We start from the raw sequence: 25000 nt of genomic DNA on the forward strand, positions 1-25000 counted from the left end.
TTGGGGTGTAGAGCTTCATATAGTGACATCGTCTTCCTGGTTTTTCTATCCAGCTCCTTTAGTTCTTCACTCTTCCAATCTATAACACCTGCGCTATACCTCAAGATTGCAACAGCCCATTTGTTGACAGCCATGATCTTATTCCTTCCACTCAACTTTGTCTTTAACACTAATTTCAGCCTCCGTTTATATTCCTTTGAAACCAAGGCTTTCATTTCCTTCTCCTTCAAATGATCTGCTTCCAGAATTCCTAGGTACTTATACCCATTGTCGTCGATCTCCTTCATAACTTGCCCGTCTGGAAGCACAATTCCTTCTATTTTAGCAATTTTACCTCGTTTCAGTACTAGCACCCCACACTTCTTTATTCCAAATTCCATCCCTATGTCCGAGCTAAATATATGAACTGTCTGTGCTAGGGAATTAATTTGTTCATAAGATTTCACAAACAGTTTCGGGTCATCCATGAAGAGTAGATGGTTTATCTTGCACTCACGCCCTCCCCACTCATACCCAACTTTTGACCTTCTCAGCAATAATTAAAGTGGCACCATACACAGTACAAACGACAACGGCGAGAGGCTATCTCCCTGGAAGGTCCCTCTATTGATGTCCACCACTCCCAATGTCTGTCGACATGATGTCAGTTCAGTCTTCCACTCATCCATACTGCTCGCGAGAAACTGTCTCACATTAGCCGCGACACCGAACATATCTAGACATTCCATTACCCAACTACGTGGCACCATATCATATGCCTTGCGGTAATCGATCCAGGCCACGGCGAGGTTCGTGCGCCTTCTTTTGCAATCCTTAAGAATCGCCTTATCGATCAGCAGTTGATCTTTAGTCCCCCTGCTTCCTCTCTTGCACCCCTTCTGTTCTTCAGGTAGTATCTCCTCCAGGTGCTCATACATCGCCTCAGCAATGACTCCTGTCATGAGCTTCCACATAAGAGGAAGGCAAGAGATAGGTCTATAGTTGTCAACTGCAGTGCCCTAACTAGGATCCTTCAGACATAAAATCGTTCTCCCCAAGGTTAACCACTCCGGTAACCTCTCTTCTCCATTTAAGATGTTATTCAGCTGTTCAGCAATTCTTCCATGAAGGGCCCTCAACATTTTTAACCAGAAACCTTGCACACCATCCATGCCAGGGGCTTTCCAACTTAGCATCTTTCTACAGTGGGTCGTTATCATCTCAGATGTTCTCCAGCGCTAAAGTTGTTTAAAACCAGACGTTTCGGGACTACTGTCCCTTCATCAGTGGAAAATGGCGTTTTGCGAAATAGTTTTGTCAAGTGAGTTTCTTCCAACAAAAAACGACCTCGTTATCTTTCTCAGATGTGTACGACATTTAAACACACGTTAATTTTAAGAAAATCCACCCTCTTGGAAAGGTTGATGGTTCATGTTACATTAATCTTTTTCAGGAAAAGGAGTCCAGTTAGATTTACGAGGTGAAGGAGACGTATGGGTTCGATGTCTCAGTGAACACAGCGTCTTTGTGCAAAGTTACTACTTAGATCGAGAAGCTGGACGTTGCCCAGGCGATGCCGTGCACAAAATTTACCCATCCGCTTACATTAAGGTGTTCGATTTACGACAGTGCTACCGCCAAATCAAGCAACAAGCTCACGCTGCCCAGGCGGCTGCTGCAGCTCAAGCCGCGGCCATTTCCACTGGCGTTGGGCCTGGTGCCCTGATACCGCAGATCGGCATGAGCGTGGGCGTGGATGATCTTCGGAGGCTGTGTATTCTTCGCTTGAGTTTCGTCAAAGGCTGGGGCCCAGATTATCCGCGGAAAAGCATTAAGGAGACTCCTTGCTGGGTTGAAATTCATCTTCACCGCGCTCTGCAGCTTTTGGATGAAATCTTAATTACGATGCCAATTAACGAGCCCCGGCCGCATGACACCTAATGACGAAGTTCATTGCTCAATTAAATTGCTCTGTGATTGCTTCACTTGGTGAATTTTTAAAACGTTATCGTTATGTTTGCATATGTAACATCGCCCCGTTACCGCTAAAGTAAGAGTGACTTCTTTTTGTACTCGGCATTCACGGGGAAAGAAAAGATGCCTTTTGTGCAGATTAACGCGGTATCGTTGGATATTACATATGTTGTTTAAGGGTCTTTTAAGACAAGTTGAGGGGTGAAAAAAGTCAAATATACTTCTGAAGTATTTGACTTATTTCGCGTGAGAAATGTGCTCTGCTATGCGGAGTTAGATAATAGTAATAAGGGACTGCTGTGAGCGAAATGGTGAGTTAAATTGTTGAGCGATGGTTAAAGCACTCCTTGATTAGCTATTACCGGTACTACGTAACATCTTGATTGGTAATAGTCTTTTCGTGGAAAAGAAAAAAATAGAAAAGTGTTTGTTGGCCACACACAAGTACTCCTTCTCAAGCTTGAATTCTGGTGGAGAGCTCAGCAACGATTTTTATATGAAATGCAAAACGTTTAGTAAAGTCGGACCGAATTAGCTGTTTAACTGCGTTGCGGCTGGCTAACAACTTGATCATCATCAGTTTGGCGATGAGTGAACTGTATTTTAATGTGCTTAGTTTGAAAAGAAACGGAGACGCAGCCACGATTGGTCGGTACAGTGCGGGAATTTAGAATTCTTATCAGAATTGATTCAAGTCACTTCGCCACTGTAAGGAATTTACAAAATTGACGTTTCAAGCGTTGGTCTTTTGTCAAAGCGAATTAAAAGGGGAAGTGGGTTGTGAAAGGTTTTTTGTATTGCGTAGTGGAACAATGCTTTTGTTGCGGGCAGTAGACAGCGTTGAACTTCTTTGTAACTCTAAAACCTTCCAGAACCCACCATCCCCTATTCCTTTTGACGAGTGACTAACTCTCGAAACGTCGCCTTTGTGATCTCCCGACGGTTGTCAATTTGCTGTTTGTTAAGCACGCGCTTTTTTGAGACGCGGGCCGCAACCGGAAGAGACCATTTTGCATGCTAGGACAGTGGTGGCTCCCAGATTTTTATACTTATACTTATCATCTCTAATGGAGTAATGATACTTAGCAAGGTAATTGTGGTTGTGTGAAGACAAGTTAAAGGGGAAAACAGATCACTTCCGGTCGCCGTTCGTGTCTCAAAAATGCACGTGCTAAAGCTCCTTAGGAAGCTTAAGCACGCGACGTTTTCGGTTGAGCCACGGACGACAACCGGAAGTGATGTGGTTTCGTTTTTAACTTGTTTTGACACCATATTTATATTCATTTGCTGAGTATATTTTCACTAGTAGAGACGATTACTTAAAAAAATGTGGCAGAGACCTCTGCCCTGGTGTGCGAAAGGTTCATTTGCGGTTTCTGTCCGTGGCTAGAAGATGTCAAGCTCCGTATTAACTCGGTTGACGCAACCAAACTTCCCGGTTTTAAGTTTAACGTGTTTCCCTATTTTTATTGTAATTTTATAATCGGTCTTTTTGTCGGTCTTAACTCGTGTCCTACTGTGATGGTAGTAAATTCTTTAGCTTGTAGGAAATTAAGTATTGGTCTTGTTAAGTGAAAAAACAGGGTTTGGTTTTTCGCGATTGTTTCTGCTTATCTTTAAGCCTGGGTTAAGACGCCATAGCAACCAAGGTTGCCATAGTATTTAACCCTTAGCCCTTATCCTGCTTCCAGACGACTCGAGTACCTGAGTCTGCTGTCTGAGCATGCTCAGCGGATCTTGTCCCCGCTGTCCCAAATAACTCAAAACTGCAAAACTGGCTTCTTGCTTACGTACTTAAGTAACGTATTTGTTCTTTGATTTTCTGAAGGATTATTTCTCACTTCCCGCATTTCCCGTCGTCAGGATAAATAAAACGTAGTTCTTACCTTGGTCGTTGTCAAACTTTGTCTTTCCGTTAATAGTTATGAACTTGCCGAAGCTATTAAATTCTAAAACGGGTTAATAGTCGTAATTACCACATGGCATGAGTGGATAGTTAACGTTTTAGCTTTGTAAATATCTCGCCGTCCATTTGTTACTGTTCATCTTCAAGTGAATATTTGCTTTGTATATGAGGCTAAATGCGAAAGAAAACAAATTGCGGGGGTAAATCCTTAAATTTTATCTTTTCATTGTGCATTTTTAGTAGCTTAACTTGAATTAGGAAATCTGTAATATTGTGGATATCAATGAATTTGTTTAAGAAAGTATATTTTTACGCGTGTAGTCATTTTTCTCGCGATTTGTTGCGTAGTGATATTAGCCTTTTGCGACATTTAGAATACAGCTCTGTCTCGTTCCCTGAGTCATCGTTCCCTTGACCAGCGGTTGGGGATGAGAGACTGGTGAAATCCAAAAAAGATCGTATTTGCTTGTCTGTTGAAAAACCGTTTTATTTCATTTAGAATGAAAGCAGTCAAATACGTACGGCAACATTTGGTTAATTAACGACTTCCTGAAACCAGTTGGAAGGATACAGATTGTATTCTTCGAATTGTGCACTGTACTCTTTAAAGTCTCATACTCCAATGCGTTCTGGGAGTGCTCTACTTAAGAGGAAGAAGCCACATTTCTAAAAGTTTGAATTTCCACTCATGGTCAGAAGACTCTTCACGCAGAGCCCGCCGCGCCCGTTCCGCTGGACAAGGGTTACCGAGGCTCTGGGAACAAGATTGAGAGCGGCTACAATCAGTGGTCGACTTCATTTCAAGTGCGCGTGCTCAGAACGACGTTTTTGACCTATGAACGCAAACCGGAAGTGAACATTTCGCATGCCAGGACAGTAGTGTCTCCCAGATTTTTTTAAGCTTATCATCTCTAATGGAGAAAAGATACTACGAAATTAAGATCTTGTTGTGTAAATACAAGTTACAGCATTCTTACAGACCGATCTATTTTTAGACTCCCTTTTTTGCAAAAAACAAAGACAGTTCCGGTTCGGTGACGCTATGACGTCAAGGTAGTTTCTTCTGATTGGTCATCGGCCTCCTGCGGGAGTCTCATTTCCAGGAAATGCAATCTAAGAATAAATCGTTCCGTGAAAACGTCGTGACAGGAATATAGGGCTGTTGTTCGTTCCTAGTCATGAGCTCCTGGTTAAAATGGAAGTGACAGCTCACTTCTGGTTGCCGTCCGCATCTCAAAAACGCTTCCTATTTGATCGCGTGAGCGGCCGTGCATACGGCGAGAGCTACTGAATTTTAAATTGGCCAATCAGAATTCATTGTTCGGTAAAAACTGTGCTATCCGACGTTAAGTCAATTGTACGCAATTGAAAGGGCCAGAAAACCATTTAAAGGATTTTGTGGCAACTTTTTTGTCAACAAACTTTGGCGTTCGATTAATAACCCCTTTCACTTAACCACTAGACTACCACGTCGCTAATTGACTGAACGCTTTTAAAATATATCTATATGAATCAATATATTTTTCTTCCGAATGCCGCTGTAAACGTGTCTGATTACCGGCTAAGAAACAAGTTTTTAAGTTTTTAAAAAAAGGAAAAAATGCCGGTTACCAAATCTCAAGAGAAAGCTAACCATTTTTAAATCAAGTACTAGACTTAACCACTATCCAGTAATGATTTTATATATACTAATTAGGTTTAATAAATAATCGGTGCAATAGACCATATTCGTATTCTCAGTATTGGACTGGAAATAGCTTGCAATGGAGGCTAATGCGGGGAGATCTTTTCAAATGCAAATACTTTTTAATATATTTCCCCGCATTAGCCTCCATTGCACGCTAGTTCCAGTCCAATACTGGAAATACGAATATGGTCTATTGTCAGTAAGTTGATCTTTAGTTGTTGAAGTGGTAAAAAAAAATTCCTTTACATTGGGTGCTCTTTTAATTAATCTGCTACCACAAGTCCTGGGATAGAGTAATCTAAATTGACGATAACAGACATTCCAGGGAAAATTACGAATTGTCGATAATCGTCACTTCAGACGTATAGGATATGTTGAAATTTCAAAAACTACTCGTCACTATGTCACTCACGGCCAAGACAACGGACCAACCAACCTTGTTCCCAGAGTCTTTCTTCCTAGGAAAGGGAAGAAGAGAGACCCTGGGAACGAGGTTGCGGAGCAACCTTCGATTTGCGCGCGGATATTAAGCCTCGGGCACCCTGCCGGACCAACCCCCAGAGTCTTAAATGACTCAGAAGAAAATTCTGTGTTCTAGTTATATCTTTAAGTTTTCTCGGATAATGTCTATAAATCGTAAGCTCCGTCCAGCAGCCCTTGGTACATGTAGTATTCAAACCGTGTGATAGCCTTCTCCACTCTACTCTACTTCAAAAGTGAACGATTTAGTCCCCGGAGTTGTTGCCTGGCTTGTCTTCGTCGGGGGCTTCTTTCTCTTCCTTTATTAATTGATCCAAGGCTACTTTAGTATTATTTATTGAAGAAATAAAAGATAACCTAAAAACCTAACAATCCTCCGCATCCTATTCACTCATTGTGACTAAAGGCCGGGACACACTAGGCGATAAGTCGCTGCGACACGTCGCGGGGACAAGTCGCTGCAACAAATCGCCTTGTGTGGCACGGTTAATTTAATGAAAATCATTGTCGCTGCAGCAGAATTTTGTCGCTGCGATCAGTCGCACGAATTCAAACCAGTTTGAATTCGTGCGACTTATCGCAGCGACAAAATTAGCGAAAGCAGCGTTGTCGCATCGTGTGTACACTTCCGGCAACAAGTCGCTGCGACAAAATATAAATGAACCAATGAGAGAGCGTCATATGGTCAGCCATATTGAATTAGAAAACTAGTTCACATTCCCCCTCATACGAGATCACTGCGTGTGCACCGAACAGGCGTCGTGTCGCAGCGACTTGTTTTGCAAGTAGTACACATGGAGCAACTTGTCGCAGAGACATGTCGCTGCGACTTGTCGCCTAGTGTGTCCCGGCCTTAACACCAGCTTACCACATGTATGGCATGTGAAGCTGCCACTTAAAGGGGTGTTAGCTACTCCATGCTGATGAGGCCCAAAACACCGAAACAGCTGTCCATGGCTGCTAATTGACCGGGTGAAATGGTTGTGCGCGTGCGTTGATGTGTTGTAACTAACCCCGCGGTCACATTCGCGCTTATGACTATCCTCAAGCATGCTTGCTTGTGACGTCAGTCAAGCAATCAGAAGCAAGGGCTAGAGTTTTAAGCAAGCACGACGTGGTCATACCGGTATTGCACTTCGGTTCGAGTCGCACGTTCGTTGAAAATGGATAAATTGTTTCCCAGACTAGTTTCAATCGTTTCTGCTGATGAGGAAGGCGAACCTCTTTCGTCTAACCGTCCAACTGTTCCTGGAACAGTTGCCTGAGCAGGATTACAAGAAATATTTTGAGCAAAACCTTTGACGAATTTCCGTGGAGACGTAGAATGTGGCGCACTTAATCGGCGGTGGATAAGTTAAGAATTGGTAACTTGCTTTGCTTGTACGGAATGGGCGATGACCTGGAAGCGTCATAAGGCGAAGGCGTCCTGAACATATTCGAGTACAGAAGATTCACAGGTACACCTTTAATCAAAACTTCATTACGAAAGATCAAGCTGTCAAATTACGATTCTCCCTTATTGGTGAGCCTTCGTGAATTGTTTATCTAGCACAGTTCAAGGGCACTGCAGAGCGCTCTTGAGCTGAGCTGCGGATCCTGTGAAGTTTTCAGCAACTCCGCCTCCTTTTTAAGCAAGCAAGCAACGCCATGCTTGGTCGGTCACACCTGTGACGAGTTAGAAATGTTCAAGATAGCTAAATATTGGCGAAGCAACTTCAAGCAAGCAAGGTTCTAGCGCGCATCTGACCGCGGGGTAAGCTGTGCCCACTGCCCAGCTGTGCATTATGGGAACTAACACTCTCCCAGTCCTCACCCGGACGAAAAGCAAGTGTTTGTTGATAAAATGACGGTTGTTGCTACGAAAATCCAGCTGATATCTTTGGACCTGTTTTTCTAATTTTCTAAGTGTTTTTTCATGGAGGGAAGTCTCGCAAGTACAGAATGAGCAACAAACTCTCTAGTAAACCTTCCAAGAAGGATCGCCCGAGATCTACAGGTAATGTTTCGTTGGAAAAGCGAAGAGCATATAAATTATTATGCTCCAGGGAAAGACCTGATCTGAAAAGGTCGCACGGAGCGTCATAATATTGTCTAAATCACGTATTTTTCAGTAAGTGTATTTTTCTAGCATTTAGGACAAAAGTGTTGGGAAGGTAACTTCATTTTACAGATACCCCCCTCCCCCTTTTCAATGTTGGATTTTCCAGGGGAAAAAAATGGTGACTTTTCTTACCTGAAGAACTCCAACATTGAATATGGGGGAGGGGGGCCACAAGAGCATGGTATTTCCCAAATACTTCAGTCAATACTTAGAAAAATCGAATTAGGTGTGAAGTGACCTGATGCCCACAACCTTCCCAACAACTTTTGACCACGATTGTCTGAAAAAGGTCGAAGCGCAATACATGCGATTTTATACACGTGGTTTCATTCTTTTAACAGAAACTCGAAGAAGTGGCAAAATATTGGCATTTCGATACGTTTTGTTCAAGTTTTTGCTGAAATCACGCTCAAATAACGTCTTCATATTTTCTTTTTGATAATCTCGCAAATAGTAACGTGGGATGTTTACGAAATGAATAAGAATAATTCCCGGTGAGCTGTACCATATATCTATTTGCTGTTGTTAGATATGCAATATTTGCTATAAATACGAGATAGATTTTGCTAGGATAGGTCGTAAGTGGCTCTTCATATATTATTGAACCCTGTGTGTAGCCTCGAGGATCAGGTTACAGTCATACAGTCAATGCTACACAGTTCTCCTCAACAGTACTCCATACATTCCGAGGAAAATGTCGCTATTTTGTTTGTCTTTGGGTTCAACTAAGCGCTTAGTAATGACCATTGTAATCCAAACTTTGTTTTTCATAGGATTGCAGACTGTAAAGTTTGGCTTTAAACACTATTTCCACAGTACTCCATCGAACGAATATAAATGACAACTTATTACTCAATTAATCTTTTAAGTTCCCGCAATAGAAGGGAGTACTGTTCAAAATGACGGAATTTCTTTATTCCAAGGGACAAATTCACAATCAGTTACTTTGCAGTATTAAATTCTATCCATAACCATTCAAGTTGTATCGAAACGTACCGCATTAGCCTCGAAAATTCCCACATACTTGTGGAGTACTGTGTGAAACACCGTTTTGTAGTCATTTATTAACGTACGGCAAGAAGATGAATTAACAAGATGTAACTTTTTACGCGGCATGACACACAAATGCAACATTTCTTGTTCGTTTTGATTATTAACGTTTCATACCTTGCTTCTTGTGATGCCAAACTCTAAGGAACTTCATATTCACGAGACGCCAAGAATTTAAAGCCTTACATATGTAACTTTAAAGTGTTAATTATCGGGAAATCATACGCATGCAAGCGTTCATTATTCACTCTCGCTATATCACCTGAAGGCCATCTAAAAATGCATTTACTTAATAAACCGGGAAAAAAAATAGTACAACAACAAATTTTAAGTTCCAAACACATGGTTTACATGTCTTGGTGAGCGATTAATGTCTGAAAAAGGTCGAAGCGCAATCGGTCCTAAGATACTGTTGTAACGCAATATTGTGTCACGGAAAACCATTCCTCGGACTGAGCACATAGGTGGCTTTAGCAAATTCCATGTTCTGAGAATGGTGCCCAAAAACAACGGCAATAAAGATAATCCATGGAACCGTAATTATGCAGAATAAGAACTGCATATCTTCCGTAAATTTTGTGTTATACGCCAAAAACTGTTTACAGTTCTTTTCAGACAATCATGGACAAAAGTGTTGGGAAGGTAACTTCATTTTACAGATACCCCCCTCCCCCTTTTCAATGTTGGATTTTCCAGGGGAAAAAAATGGTGACTTTTCTTACCTGAAGAACTCCAACATTGAATATGGGGGAGGGGGGCCACAAGAGCATGGTATTTCCCAAATACTTCAGTCAATACTTAGAAAAATCGAATTAGGTGTGAAGTGACCTGATGCCCACAACCTTCCCAACAACTTTTGACCACGATTGTCTGAAAAAGGTCGAAGCGCAATACATGCGATTTTATACACGTGGTTTCATTCTTTTAACAGAAACTCGAAGAAGTGGCAAAATATTGGCATTTCGATACGTTTTGTTCAAGTTTTTGCTGAAATCACGCTCAAATAACGTCTTCATATTTTCTTTTTGATAATCTCGCAAATAGTAACGTGGGATGTTTACGAAATGAATAAGAATAATTCCCGGTGAGCTGTACCATATATCTATTTGCTGTTGTTAGATATGCAATATTTGCTATAAATACGAGATAGATTTTGCTAGGATAGGTCGTAAGTGGCTCTTCATATATTATTGAACCCTGTGTGTAGCCTCGAGGATCAGGTTACAGTCATACAGTCAATGCTACACAGTTCTCCTCAACAGTACTCCATACATTCCGAGGAAAATGTCGCTATTTTGTTTGTCTTTGGGTTCAACTAAGCGCTTAGTAATGACCATTGTAATCCAAACTTTGTTTTTCATAGGATTGCAGACTGTAAAGTTTGGCTTTAAACACTATTTCCACAGTACTCCATCGAACGAATATAAATGACAACTTATTACTCAATTAATCTTTTAAGTTCCCGCAATAGAAGGGAGTACTGTTCAAAATGACGGAATTTCTTTATTCCAAGGGACAAATTCACAATCAGTTACTTTGCAGTATTAAATTCTATCCATAACCATTCAAGTTGTATCGAAACGTACCGCATTAGCCTCGAAAATTCCCACATACTTGTGGAGTACTGTGTGAAACACCGTTTTGTAGTCATTTATTAACGTACGGCAAGAAGATGAATTAACAAGATGTAACTTTTTACGCGGCATGACACACAAATGCAACATTTCTTGTTCGTTTTGATTATTAACGTTTCATACCTTGCTTCTTGTGATGCCAAACTCTAAGGAACTTCATATTCACGAGACGCCAAGAATTTAAAGCCTTACATATGTAACTTTAAAGTGTTAATTATCGGGAAATCATACGCATGCAAGCGTTCATTATTCACTCTCGCTATATCACCTGAAGGCCATCTAAAAATGCATTTACTTAATAAACCGGGAAAAAAAATAGTACAACAACAAATTTTAAGTTCCAAACACATGGTTTACATGTCTTGGTGAGCGATTAATGTCTGAAAAAGGTCGAAGCGCAATCGGTCCTAAGATACTGTTGTAACGCAATATTGTGTCACGGAAAACCATTCCTCGGACTGAGCACATAGGTGGCTTTAGCAAATTCCATGTTCTGAGAATGGTGCCCAAAAACAACGGCAATAAAGATAATCCATGGAACCGTAATTATGCAGAATAAGAACTGCATATCTTCCGTAAATTTTGTGTTATACGCCAAAAACTGTTTACAGTTCTTTTCAGACAATCATGGACAAAAGTGTTGGGAAGGTAACTTCATTTTACAGATACCCCCCTCCCCCTTTTCAATGTTGGATTTTCCAGGGGAAAAAAATGGTGACTTTTCTTACCTGAAGAACTCCAACATTGAATATGGGGGAGGGGGGCCACAAGAGCATGGTATTTCCCAAATACTTCAGTCAATACTTAGAAAAATCGAATTAGGTGTGAAGTGACCTGATGCCCACAACCTTCCCAACAACTTTTGACCACGATTGTCTGAAAAAGGTCGAAGCGCAATACATGCGATTTTATACACGTGGTTTCATTCTTTTAACAGAAACTCGAAGAAGTGGCAAAATATTGGCATTTCGATACGTTTTGTTCAAGTTTTTGCTGAAATCACGCTCAAATAACGTCTTCATATTTTCTTTTTGATAATCTCGCAAATAGTAACGTGGGATGTTTACGAAATGAATAAGAATAATTCCCGGTGAGCTGTACCATATATCTATTTGCTGTTGTTAGATATGCAATATTTGCTATAAATACGAGATAGATTTTGCTAGGATAGGTCGTAAGTGGCTCTTCATATATTATTGAACCCTGTGTGTAGCCTCGAGGATCAGGTTACAGTCATACAGTCAATGCTACACAGTTCTCCTCAACAGTACTCCATACATTCCGAGGAAAATGTCGCTATTTTGTTTGTCTTTGGGTTCAACTAAGCGCTTAGTAATGACCATTGTAATCCAAACTTTGTTTTTCATAGGATTGCAGACTGTAAAGTTTGGCTTTAAACACTATTTCCACAGTACTCCATCGAACGAATATAAATGACAACTTATTACTCAATTAATCTTTTAAGTTCCCGCAATAGAAGGGAGTACTGTTCAAAATGACGGAATTTCTTTATTCCAAGGGACAAATTCACAATCAGTTACTTTGCAGTATTAAATTCTATCCATAACCATTCAAGTTGTATCGAAACGTACCGCATTAGCCTCGAAAATTCCCACATACTTGTGGAGTACTGTGTGAAACACCGTTTTGTAGTCATTTATTAACGTACGGCAAGAAGATGAATTAACAAGATGTAACTTTTTACGCGGCATGACACACAAATGCAACATTTCTTGTTCGTTTTGATTATTAACGTTTCATACCTTGCTTCTTGTGATGCCAAACTCTAAGGAACTTCATATTCACGAGACGCCAAGAATTTAAAGCCTTACATATGTAACTTTAAAGTGTTAATTATCGGGAAATCATACGCATGCAAGCGTTCATTATTCACTCTCGCTATATCACCTGAAGGCCATCTAAAAATGCATTTACTTAATAAACCGGGAAAAAAAATAGTACAACAACAAATTTTAAGTTCCAAACACATGGTTTACATGTCTTGGTGAGCGATTAATGTCTGAAAAAGGTCGAAGCGCAATCGGTCCTAAGATACTGTTGTAACGCAATATTGTGTCACGGAAAACCATTCCTCGGACTGAGCACATAGGTGGCTTTAGCAAATTCCATGTTCTGAGAATGGTGCCCAAAAACAACGGCAATAAAGATAATCCATGGAACCGTAATTATGCAGAATAAGAACTGCATATCTTCCGTAAATTTTGTGTTATACGCCAAAAACTGTTTACAGTTCTTTTCAGACAATCATGGACAAAAGTGTTGGGAAGGTAACTTCATTTTACAGATACCCCTCCCCCTTTTCAATGTTGGATTTTCCAGGGAAAAAAATGGTGACTTTTCTTACCTGAAGAACTCCAACATTGAATATGGGGGAGGGGGGCCACAAGAGCATGGTATTTCCCAAATACTTCAGTCAATACTTAGAAAAATCGAATTAGGTGTGAAGTGACCTGATGCCCACAACCTTCCCAACAACTTTTGACCACGATTGTCTGAAAAAGGTCGAAGCGCAATACATGCGATTTTATACACGTGGTTTCATTCTTTTAACAGAAACTCGAAGAAGTGGCAAAATATTGGCATTTCGATACGTTTTGTTCAAGTTTTTGCTGAAATCACGCTCAAATAACGTCTTCATATTTTCTTTTTGATAATCTCGCAAATAGTAACGTGGGATGTTTACGAAATGAATAAGAATAATTCCCGGTGAGCTGTACCATATATCTATTTGCTGTTGTTAGATATGCAATATTTGCTATAAATACGAGATAGATTTTGCTAGGATAGGTCGTAAGTGGCTCTTCATATATTATTGAACCCTGTGTGTAGCCTCGAGGATCAGGTTACAGTCATACAGTCAATGCTACACAGTTCTCCTCAACAGTACTCCATACATTCCGAGGAAAATGTCGCTATTTTGTTTGTCTTTGGGTTCAACTAAGCGCTTAGTAATGACCATTGTAATCCAAACTTTGTTTTTCATAGGATTGCAGACTGTAAAGTTTGGCTTTAAACACTATTTCCACAGTACTCCATCGAACGAATATAAATGACAACTTATTACTCAATTAATCTTTTAAGTTCCCGCAATAGAAGGGAGTACTGTTCAAAATGACGGAATTTCTTTATTCCAAGGGACAAATTCACAATCAGTTACTTTGCAGTATTAAATTCTATCCATAACCATTCAAGTTGTATCGAAACGTACCGCATTAGCCTCGAAAATTCCCACATACTTGTGGAGTACTGTGTGAAACACCGTTTTGTAGTCATTTATTAACGTACGGCAAGAAGATGAATTAACAAGATGTAACTTTTTACGCGGCATGACACACAAATGCAACATTTCTTGTTCGTTTTGATTATTAACGTTTCATACCTTGCTTCTTGTGATGCCAAACTCTAAGGAACTTCATATTCACGAGACGCCAAGAATTTAAAGCCTTACATATGTAACTTTAAAGTGTTAATTATCGGGAAATCATACGCATGCAAGCGTTCATTATTCACTCTCGCTATATCACCTGAAGGCCATCTAAAAATGCATTTACTTAATAAACCGGGAAAAAAAATAGTACAACAACAAATTTTAAGTTCCAAACACATGGTTTACATGTCTTGGTGAGCGATTAATGTCTGAAAAAGGTCGAAGCGCAATCGGTCCTAAGATACTGTTGTAACGCAATATTGTGTCACGGAAAACCATTCCTCGGACTGAGCACATAGGTGGCTTTAGCAAATTCCATGTTCTGAGAATGGTGCCCAAAAACAACGGCAATAAAGATAATCCATGGAACCGTAATTATGCAGAATAAGAACTGCATATCTTCCGTAAATTTTGTGTTATACGCCAAAAACTGTTTACAGTTCTTTTCAGACAATCATGGACAAAAGTGTTGGGAAGGTAACTTCATTTTACAGATACCCCCCTCCCCCTTTTCAATGTTGGATTTTCCAGGGGAAAAAAATGGTGACTTTTCTTACCTGAAGAACTCCAACATTGAATATGGGGGAGGGGGGCCACAAGAGCATGGTATTTCCCAAATACTTCAGTCAATACTTAGAAAAATCGAATTAGGTGTGAAGTGACCTGATGCCCACAACCTTCCCAACAACTTTTGACCACGATTGTCTGAAAAAGGTCGAAGCGCAATACATGCGATTTTATACACGTGGTTTCATTCTTTTAACAGAAACTCGAAGAAGTGGCAAAATATTGGCATTTCGATACGTTTTGTTCAAGTTTTTGCTGAAATCACGCTCAAATAACGTCTTCATATTTTCTTTTTGATAATCTCGCAAATAGTAACGTGGGATGTTTACGAAATGAATAAGAATAATTCCCGGTGAGCTGTACCATATATCTATTTGCTGTTGTTAGATATGCAATATTTGCTATAAATACGAGATAGATTTTGCTAGGATAGGTCGTAAGTGGCTCTTCATATATTATTGAACCCTGTGTGTAGCCTCGAGGATCAGGTTACAGTCATACAGTCAATGCTACACAGTTCTCCTCAACAGTACTCCATACATTCCGAGGAAAATGTCGCTATTTTGTTTGTCTTTGGGTTCAACTAAGCGCTTAGTAATGACCATTGTAATCCAAACTTTGTTTTTCATAGGATTGCAGACTGTAAAGTTTGGCTTTAAACACTATTTCCACAGTACTCCATCGAACGAATATAAATGACAACTTATTACTCAATTAATCTTTTAAGTTCCCGCAATAGAAGGGAGTACTGTTCAAAATGACGGAATTTCTTTATTCCAAGGGACAAATTCACAATCAGTTACTTTGCAGTATTAAATTCTATCCATAACCATTCAAGTTGTATCGAAACGTACCGCATTAGCCTCGAAAATTCCCACATACTTGTGGAGTACTGTGTGAAACACCGTTTTGTAGTCATTTATTAACGTACGGCAAGAAGATGAATTAACAAGATGTAACTTTTTACGCGGCATGACACACAAATGCAACATTTCTTGTTCGTTTTGATTATTAACGTTTCATACCTTGCTTCTTGTGATGCCAAACTCTAAGGAACTTCATATTCACGAGACGCCAAGAATTTAAAGCCTTACATATGTAACTTTAAAGTGTTAATTATCGGGAAATCATACGCATGCAAGCGTTCATTATTCACTCTCGCTATATCACCTGAAGGCCATCTAAAAATGCATTTACTTAATAAACCGGGAAAAAAAATAGTACAACAACAAATTTTAAGTTCCAAACACATGGTTTACATGTCTTGGTGAGCGATTAATGTCTGAAAAAGGTCGAAGCGCAATCGGTCCTAAGATACTGTTGTAACGCAATATTGTGTCACGGAAAACCATTCCTCGGACTGAGCACATAGGTGGCTTTAGCAAATTCCATGTTCTGAGAATGGTGCCCAAAAACAACGGCAATAAAGATAATCCATGGAACCGTAATTATGCAGAATAAGAACTGCATATCTTCCGTAAATTTTGTGTTATACGCCAAAAACTGTTTACAGTTCTTTTCAGACAATCATGGACAAAAGTGTTGGGAAGGTAACTTCATTTTACAGATACCCCCCTCCCCCTTTTCAATGTTGGATTTTCCAGGGGAAAAAAATGGTGACTTTTCTTACCTGAAGAACTCCAACATTGAATATGGGGGAGGGGGGCCACAAGAGCATGGTATTTCCCAAATACTTCAGTCAATACTTAGAAAAATCGAATTAGGTGTGAAGTGACCTGATGCCCACAACCTTCCCAACAACTTTTGACCACGATTGAAGGTTCTAGCGCGCATCTGACCGCGGGGTAAGCTGTGCCCACTGCCCAGCTGTGCATTATGGGAACTAACACTCTCCCAGTCCTCACCCGGACGAAAAGCAAGTGTTTGTTGATAAAATGACGGTTGTTGCTACGAAAATCCAGCTGATATCTTTGGACCTGTTTTTCTAATTTTCTAAGTGTTTTTTCATGGAGGGAAGTCTCGCAAGTACAGAATGAGCAACAAACTCTCTAGTAAACCTTCCAAGAAGGATCGCCCGAGATCTACAGGTAATGTTTCGTTGGAAAAGCGAAGAGCATATAAATTATTATGCTCCAGGGAAAGACCTGATCTGAAAAGGTCGCACGGAGCGTCATAATATTGTCTAAATCACGTATTTTTCAGTAAGTGTATTTTTCTAGCATTTAGGGGCCTTAAAAATGAGCTTTCCCAAACTTTAACCAGTATTCAAAATGGCTGCGACTAACTTATTTTTAAAAGGGACACTGTCATGCAATGACATGTGCAGTAATTTTTTCTCACACCCAGAGATTTTATCAGAGTTTAACTTTTTGCTTTTTCTAGGCTTAATACGGTTTCCGAAAAGCAATAAAATGCATTATTATTATCAATGATCTGGAGTCCACTCCAGTAAATATAAACGAACACGAATATCGTGCCATATGTTTGTTCACTCTCAGCTGAATTCAGTGAAGTGTGACCGGAAACACTGTCAGCCGCACAAGCGCTCACGCAGAAATATTTTTTTTTGTGCGATATAGTGCCAAACATATTATTGGAATAACAATTGCTATTTCAAAGCTGAAAGAGAGTACATTTATTTCCAACTGACGACTTTTAAGTCAAAAGACAGTAAGCACAGAAAAGAGTCAAGTGTGCTTTACTCACTGCTTGCGGTTTTATAATTTCAGTGCAACAAATAAACACAACCAGTGCAGTTCCGCTCATCTAAATGCTGGTTTCTTCAAAATATTCGATACACATCAAGGAATGATGATGTGGTAGTTTCTGACATTTATTGAAGCGACTACCTACAAATGAGCCACAAAGATGGACTTCGATTACACCATATGTCAAATTTCTCATGAACTCATTCCTTAAAAAGTTTCTCTTCACGTTAGATGAGCACTGCATTGGTATTTTAAGGCTTCAGGTGAAATTGATAGCCTCAACCCGCGCATCCCGAAAGTATGTTCATCACACCTTTTCTATCCTTTGTACAAACTTATTAATCTTTCGATTGCAAATAGTGTTTTTCCTTCAAGCTGGTAGATTGCAGACATAATTCTGATTCATAAAGGTGGACAGTGCAATAACCTAAATAATTATAGACCAGTTTCGATTCTTCCAGTTCTTTCAAAGATTATCGAATGTCATGTTGCAAACTCTCTCCTTGCGAGCACAGTTCAGTTTTCGCCCTAATCATTCCACGGAGACGGCCCTCATAAAGATCACTGATAAACTGCTTTTTAATATGGATAAAGAAAACACGTCAGTGGCCTTGAGTGTTTCTTGATTTCAAAAAGGTCTTTGATTTGGTTAACCACAAAGTATTGTTGGATAAGATTGAATTATAAACTGTCAGTTGTTTTAAATAGCACCCTTCTGACAGATGTCAATGTGTAAAAGTAAACAGTTTGAAATTGTCTCTTATGCCGGTTAAGCTGGGTGTGCCTCAAGGATCAATTGTTGGGCCGATATTATTTGTTCTCTCCATCAACGATCTGCCACTGCTTGTCACAAATTCGGATGTTGATATTTATGCTGATGACTCCACACTTACGTTTAGTTTAAGGTGCGAATGCTAACATATCATTTATGGAGAAGAATATCAATGAAGATTTGGATCAGGTTGTAAAATGGTCTAAAATGAATAAAATTATAGCCATGAGCCAAACCAAAACAAAATGTATGTTTGTCATGGAAAAGTGGTTACGGAAGTGCCAAGTACTTTTTTTTTTAACCATTTGCAGATGTCATTATAAAGGTATAGCACATTCTCCTCAGTTAATAATAATAATAATAATAATAATAATAATAATAATAATAATAATAATAATAATAATAATAACTTTATTAAGTTTCAAGGTTATTTAGCCAAGCATGAGTGCTCTACCAACTGGGGAGACTACAAATCAACTGAAATCAGAACATTTTAATCCAATCAAAATGATGTTGGTTTTTGAGGAGAGGGGAAAACCAGAGTCCCCAGAGAAAAACCTCTCGTTGCAGAGATCCCCGCCCACATTGATGGAAAGCGAGTGCTCTGTGTCAGCCCTGCTCTTCAAGTTAGTTAAAGACCCTGGGTGTAGTTGGTCGTTGAACAGTCATGGGCCTCCCGCATGGCAGCCAGTTCTTGACCAACTGAACTACTGTTGCACAGCAAGAATATCTTTTATTAAGCCAAGAGATTTGAAAAAAATTTGGATTCTATGAATCATTCACTTCGATCAAAGCAACTACCACGCACCGGTGGCTCAGTTGGTTGAGCACCAGGCTGTCGCGCGGGAGGTCATGAGTTCAACTCCGGGCGGTCCCCAGCACTCAGGGTCTTTAAATAACTGAGGAGAAAGTGCTGCTTTTGTCATGACATCTGCAAATGGTTTGACTCTCTAGTCTTCTCGGATAAGGGCGATAAACCGTCACAGGCCCTGTATCACAACCTTTCAATGTTCATAATCCTGTGGGACGTAAAAGAACCCACACACTTGTCGCAAAGAGTAGGGCATGTAGTTCCCGGTGTTTTGATCTGTCTTCTGTGGTATTCGGGTCTCCGTAAGTGGAGCTTTGCTCTGTGGAGATACCCTGCCTAGTGGCAAACGTTTATAAATAAATAAAATAATTAATTAATTAATAAATGTAAAATAAACTAGGGTCGCTCTAATTTTATCGCAAACCCAATCCCTTGCTGTTGTTATTTTTGTATTTATGGACAGAGATGTTAGTAATTAATGTCTGTCATAGTGTTTCTTTTCCAACTATTCTCCTTCTCCTTCTGAGTCCCACTAAAGAGATTGGTGAGTGATGTCGGTTGGAAGTTTCCTAGTAAAGTTGTGACTTAATTCCTACTGTACTTCCTTGACAAGCTCAGCAATTGATCATCAAGTGCTTTCTGTAAACAGCACTTGCATTCTCCACAGTAGGCCATGAAAAAGAGAGAAACCTCTTTGATTAACCTGCTGACTACAATTTGACTGGGCTGCCCTCGTGCATAATGCAAGTCAGAATACATTTATTTAATATTCAGCTACATGTCGTATAGCGTGGCCTAGGTCAGGTAAAATCAGTTTACATGTAAGCTCTTGAACATGAGATTGGAGGCTTGGCTAGGCGCTTCTCTGGAGGCAATATGAAGTGTAATCCATGCTGCTTTACGTTGCAGACAAGAGTGCTACAAGTAAGTCAAGAAAGAGAGATGGTGGAACTCCAGATAAATTAAGCTCTCCTGTTGGTTCTGCTGTGCACATTCCAGATGAAATATGCACAGGACCACCCGTTGGAAAAGTCATAAGTGGCGAAGATATTGACTCCCTTGCAATAAATGTGGAAGAACTGAAAAAGGTAAACATCAAAATATTTCCTGCTTCCTTTCAGCTCCATTTCATTTTTGGTCACTGATCATGGTATTAATTATAATTAACATTGATTTATGAGCTGACATTTCCAGAATTATCCATTCATTGGAGAGATTATACCTTGAAACTGTTTGAGAATCAACAAATCGTCTGTACTCAAATCGACAACGATTTTTGAACGGTGGTCAAAATGTTGTGCGCCTTGTGAGTCCACAACAAATTTTGACCAGTGTGATGACAAATGTCATTGTTGACAAGAATACAGACAGCACTGAACCACATTCAATCTGTTTTTTACTACAATATTCAGCGTCAAAGAAAATGTTTATTTCAGAGCATGACCAAGATCTTGACTCAAAGAGAGGATCCATATGAATTTGTGGAATTATTATGTGACTTAACTTTGTGGATGATGTAACGACAGCCTGAAATTTAGCAGTGAATGTATTGAAGTGTGCAATATCATGATGTTATATTTCACTCGTGTTTCCCAATGTAGGTACATCCCCCTAAGAAGCCATCAGCTCCCAAACCATCAACGACTATTATGGTACGAAAGGTGCGCCTCAAACAATCATCAGAACAGAGTCAACCAACGGGCAAAAGGTAAGGCAAGAAGATGAAAGGTATTAATAATTTTTATAATTTTTATCTTTTGTGCTGTAGAGCAGATAAACTTGACTGTCAGATTAAATCATGGTGATTATTTATAATTCTAATAAATTTATAATTAATTATTATTATTAAACTAAGTTCTTATTGGTTTAATCTTTTTCCTCTTAAGTATAACTGTGGCAAGACCAGCGCCACCAGATGCTCCATTAGTGACAACCCCAATTTGTGGTGAGCCTGAATTTCTTAATACATGTATTAGTCAACTCTGATGTGCAAAATTTTATTATTTTTGCATTTAATTTTTTTATTTTTATTTTTTTGCATTTGTCCAAAAGGTACAACTGGTCCTCTGTTTGATGAAGATGGACAAGTATTGAGGCACACCATCCTAGGCTCATGGGAAGATTTCCAAAATGAAGCTATTAAACGGGGAGACATTGAGGTTCAATGTATTGTAATGTTTGCTACTGAAACTCTAGTCAAATATTTATTTTAATTAATATTAATTTTAATTTTAATTAGTAACAACATTTTTCACAAGTGGAGGTCAGGTGCCCTGGGGAATGCCAGAGGCCTGGACACTACAATACCTGAGTCCCTCCTCACTGGACCATTCACGTGGCAGTATACGCAACCCAGCCGCGAGCCCCCACAAGTCATGCACAGTCCCCCATCACAACTGGGTCCTCTGGTCACACTGAGGGGAATGAGTTTTTCTCAGGCATTTGGACCTGTTTTCATCATTAGTTTTTTTAGCTTTTCCTCATCCCACCCTACCCTCTATTTTTCCTTACACTTAGTCCATTTGAATGACGGGTGCCTGGAATGGGGGCTCGTGGCTGGGTTGCGGGGATTTGTGAGCCATGGGGGTGGTTTTTAATCTACAGTAGGAGCTGGCTGGCTTCAGTGGAAGCCCCTAGATATTCCTGAGGCACCCACCTCCCATTTTAACGAGGCAGCTGGTTTAGGTTAATTTGGTCATTGTTAGTGTACCCACTGTTTACCCCATGATTATATTATTTTTCCTTTTTTCGACAGAATCTGCCTCCATTCTCTGCTTCCCAGGTAGGATTTACACACTTTATACAGTCACATGATTGTACAGGTTTTCTTTTACAGACAAATCTTGAGTTTGCTTATTATTAGGGAGTTCTCTTATTTAAAGCTTTGAAAAACTTGGCACCTACAATAGGAATACTGGTACTGCTGTGAGTTGTGACCCATAGTTCTTTATTTCCTTTGCATTTTAGTTTGGAGCTGGAAAAGTGAGACCAACAACCAAATCCAAAAAAAGAGACAAGAATTTTTCCAGCTATGTCTGGCAAACAAGGGTGAGAGTACAAATCTGTCATCCAAATCCACTGAAGTTTTGACCCATTGCATGCACACAGTAATTACTTGTGATTTATTTTTGCAGCTCTGTCTCTGTCTTCAATTTAATGCATAAAGAATGAATTAAGCATTCTTCGCCCTTATCTGGACAATTTGTCAATCATGAATGAGTAGTTCTCTCTTATAGACACCTGAAAAATTCAGGTTACATACATGTAGCTTCAACAGGATTCAAACCCATGACTTCTGTTATGCTGATGCAATGCTCTACCAACTGAGCTATGAAGAGGTGTATGACAATTGCAGTCTTCAGATTGCCTACAAATAGCAGTGATAAACAGTTTTAAAGTCTAAGCATCCATTTCAAATAGTGTTGATAAACAATACAAAATTTAATGTATTTAAGTCTAAGGACTCACTTTAAAACGGTTAGCTTTCAATAACTGCGAGTTAGGGTTACTATATGCAGTCTGCAAGTGTCAGACACCAGCTTTGTAAAGCCCCTTTAGTTAGTTGTAAGCAATTACATGTAAGTCAATTTTTTGGGATCATGATTGTGAATCCCATGAAAGGACTAATGATTCAGAATAAAAGACAATTAATGTATATTTTGAAGTGAGGATATCATTTTAGAACAACAATGCAACAAAAACCATTTTTGGTGATTTGAATCATCATTATCATCATTACTAGACATACATGTACTGTGTTCAGTTCTGTTCATTTTTTATTCACACTTCATGAAATAAATTCTAATGTATGCAGGTTACTAAAAACAACCTCTTGAGGATAGAAATTATTATTGTAAATCTCAAAGTAAAAGACAGGATAAAATCATCTTTAAGTTACGTTTCAGAGGGAAGTGTTTGTTGTTCAGAGGAGCAATTAGCTATCAAACTATCTGACCACAAAAATAAATGATCATATAAAAGTCTCAAAGTTATCTATCCTTTGTTTTATGAACCAATCATGCAAAAAGGCGTGTTTCATGCAGACTCAATTTGGTCTAAAGAAAATAAAATTAATTTGTTACATTCAAACCTAATTTTACCTTAAAGTTTTCTTAGACTATTTGCCACCAAATTAATGTTGTCAGGATGCAGTCGCTCACAGTGTGTCATACATGTATGTCTTTTATTGTTGAACTACATGCAACTGGTTCAGTATAAAAAAATAGGAAAAAAGAACTTCATGGTAGTGTTACTTTTACATGGTAGAATCTTTTCCCACAGTGTATCTTTACTAATACATGTACTTCATCTTTTTCATCATTACAATAGTTTGTTCTTGTTACACCAGTTATTAGGCAGATTAAGGTTCCTACTGCCAGTTTCTGTCTCACTGGAGGTGTTATTCAATATATTATAATTCTAGACTTCTGTCCCTTTTGGCTTTAGGTTGACGAAAGTAATGCACTGACAAACTGGAAGCGACAAATGTTACAAAGGAAGAGACAGCAACGGCATCTCTCCAGTAAGCTGATTTTTAGAGAAATGATTTTATTATTTGCTTTAGAACATGCATTGATTCAATCACATTTCTGGTCTAGAATATACGCAAAATAAAGTAAACACTGTAGTGCAATATACATGTAAATTAATTGACCTTGAATTTGAACTTGAACTTATAAATTATTTCACTCTTTTTCATTTCTTCCTGAAATAAACCCCCTTCCAGTAAAAGATCTCAGGAACAAGGGATTATACATTGTAGAAACTTAATATCAATATAATCTTTAAAGAAAACACACAGCCATTAGTTTTTGCATTTTGCAGTTAACTGCATAATTGATTAGTTTTATTGTTTTTTCTGGGTCGGTACATTTCGCCGACCCCCAGTCCATGGACTACCACGATGGAATACCGAAATGGACTACCTAAATGGACTGCTCAATGGACTACCAAAATGGACTACCCTAAATTACCTACCTTGAAAAATAAAAAGATTACTAAAGCTTGGTTGTTTTGATCGATCTCCTCCATCTTTTCTTGGGAGGTATGTTATGTATGGGGACACATTATGTACCGATAGTCGCCCATCACTCGCTATCAATTCTCCCCAACATTGACCCACAGTCCTTAATACTGAGCAACCGTTCCTAGCAATGATCAACCGTCCCTAGCAATGATCTTTTGTCCCTACTAGTGATCGACTGTCCCTAGCAATGATTAATTGTCCCTAGCAATGATCGACTGTCCCTAGCACTGATCAACCGTCCCTAACATCCCTGATCATGTGTCCCTATAAATATCTAGTCATTTACCACTCTGTTACTGCAATTGACGGACATTCCCCCAGTCAGTATAAAATTCAGACTGCGGACTACCGTTTATGTTTAAAACGGGGACAAAGTATTACAGACTGGGTATAAAACATGGACTCTGGTTATTAAAACACTGACTGCAGACTAAATGCGCCCTACTGCGGACTGGGTATAAAATTGTTTTTCTATGGCTGCATCCCACTGCTTCCTGTATTCATACTCATCTCCCCAAGAAAATCCTGCCTATGGGTCTGTTTTAAGGGGGGAGAGCCCTAACTACACAACGGTTACTCTGGACGACTTAAATCCATCGTATCTTGGGCTGCCTGACAATATAGATCATTGGTAGGGACAGTCGATCATTGCTAGGGACAGTCGATCACTACTACGGACAAAAGATCATTGCTAGGGATGGTTGCTCAGTATTAAGGACTGTGGGTCAATGTTGGGGAGAATTGATAAAGAGTGATGGGCGACTATCGGTACATAATGTGTCCCCATACATAACGTACCTACCAAGAAAAGATGACAGAGATCGATCAAAACAACCAAGCTTTAGTAATCTTTTTATTTTTCGAGGTAGGTAATTTAGGGTAGTCCATTTAGCAGT

At 39.4% G+C, this 25000-nt stretch overlaps 2 protein-coding genes across 2 annotated transcripts in view; both read left to right on the forward strand.

Moving 5' to 3' along the window:
• The window catches only part of LOC138007779 (mothers against decapentaplegic homolog 4-like), an 18938-nt gene extending 15095 nt beyond the window's left edge, over positions 1-3843 (forward strand). Inside the window, exon 8 of the mRNA XM_068854846.1 lies at positions 1433-3843. Coding sequence (XP_068710947.1) covers positions 1433-1920 — 488 coding nt within the window. The 3' untranslated portion in view covers positions 1921-3843. The remainder of the gene's footprint in view (positions 1-1432) is intronic.
• Positions 3844-16702: 12859 nt separating this feature from the next.
• The window catches only part of LOC138007781 (MYCBP-associated protein-like), a 33002-nt gene continuing 24704 nt past the window's right edge, over positions 16703-25000 (forward strand). Inside the window, exons 1-8 of the mRNA XM_068854847.1 lie at positions 16703-16874; positions 19988-20166; positions 20680-20786; positions 20965-21023; positions 21131-21237; positions 21834-21860; positions 22046-22126; positions 23525-23600. Coding sequence (XP_068710948.1) covers positions 16820-16874; positions 19988-20166; positions 20680-20786; positions 20965-21023; positions 21131-21237; positions 21834-21860; positions 22046-22126; positions 23525-23600 — 691 coding nt within the window. The 5' untranslated portion in view covers positions 16703-16819. The remainder of the gene's footprint in view (positions 16875-19987; positions 20167-20679; positions 20787-20964; positions 21024-21130; positions 21238-21833; positions 21861-22045; positions 22127-23524; positions 23601-25000) is intronic.

Source organism: Montipora foliosa, chromosome 6 (assembly GCF_036669935.1).
Source record: "Montipora foliosa isolate CH-2021 chromosome 6, ASM3666993v2, whole genome shotgun sequence".
Classification (NCBI taxonomy): Eukaryota; Metazoa; Cnidaria; class Anthozoa; order Scleractinia; family Acroporidae; genus Montipora; species Montipora foliosa.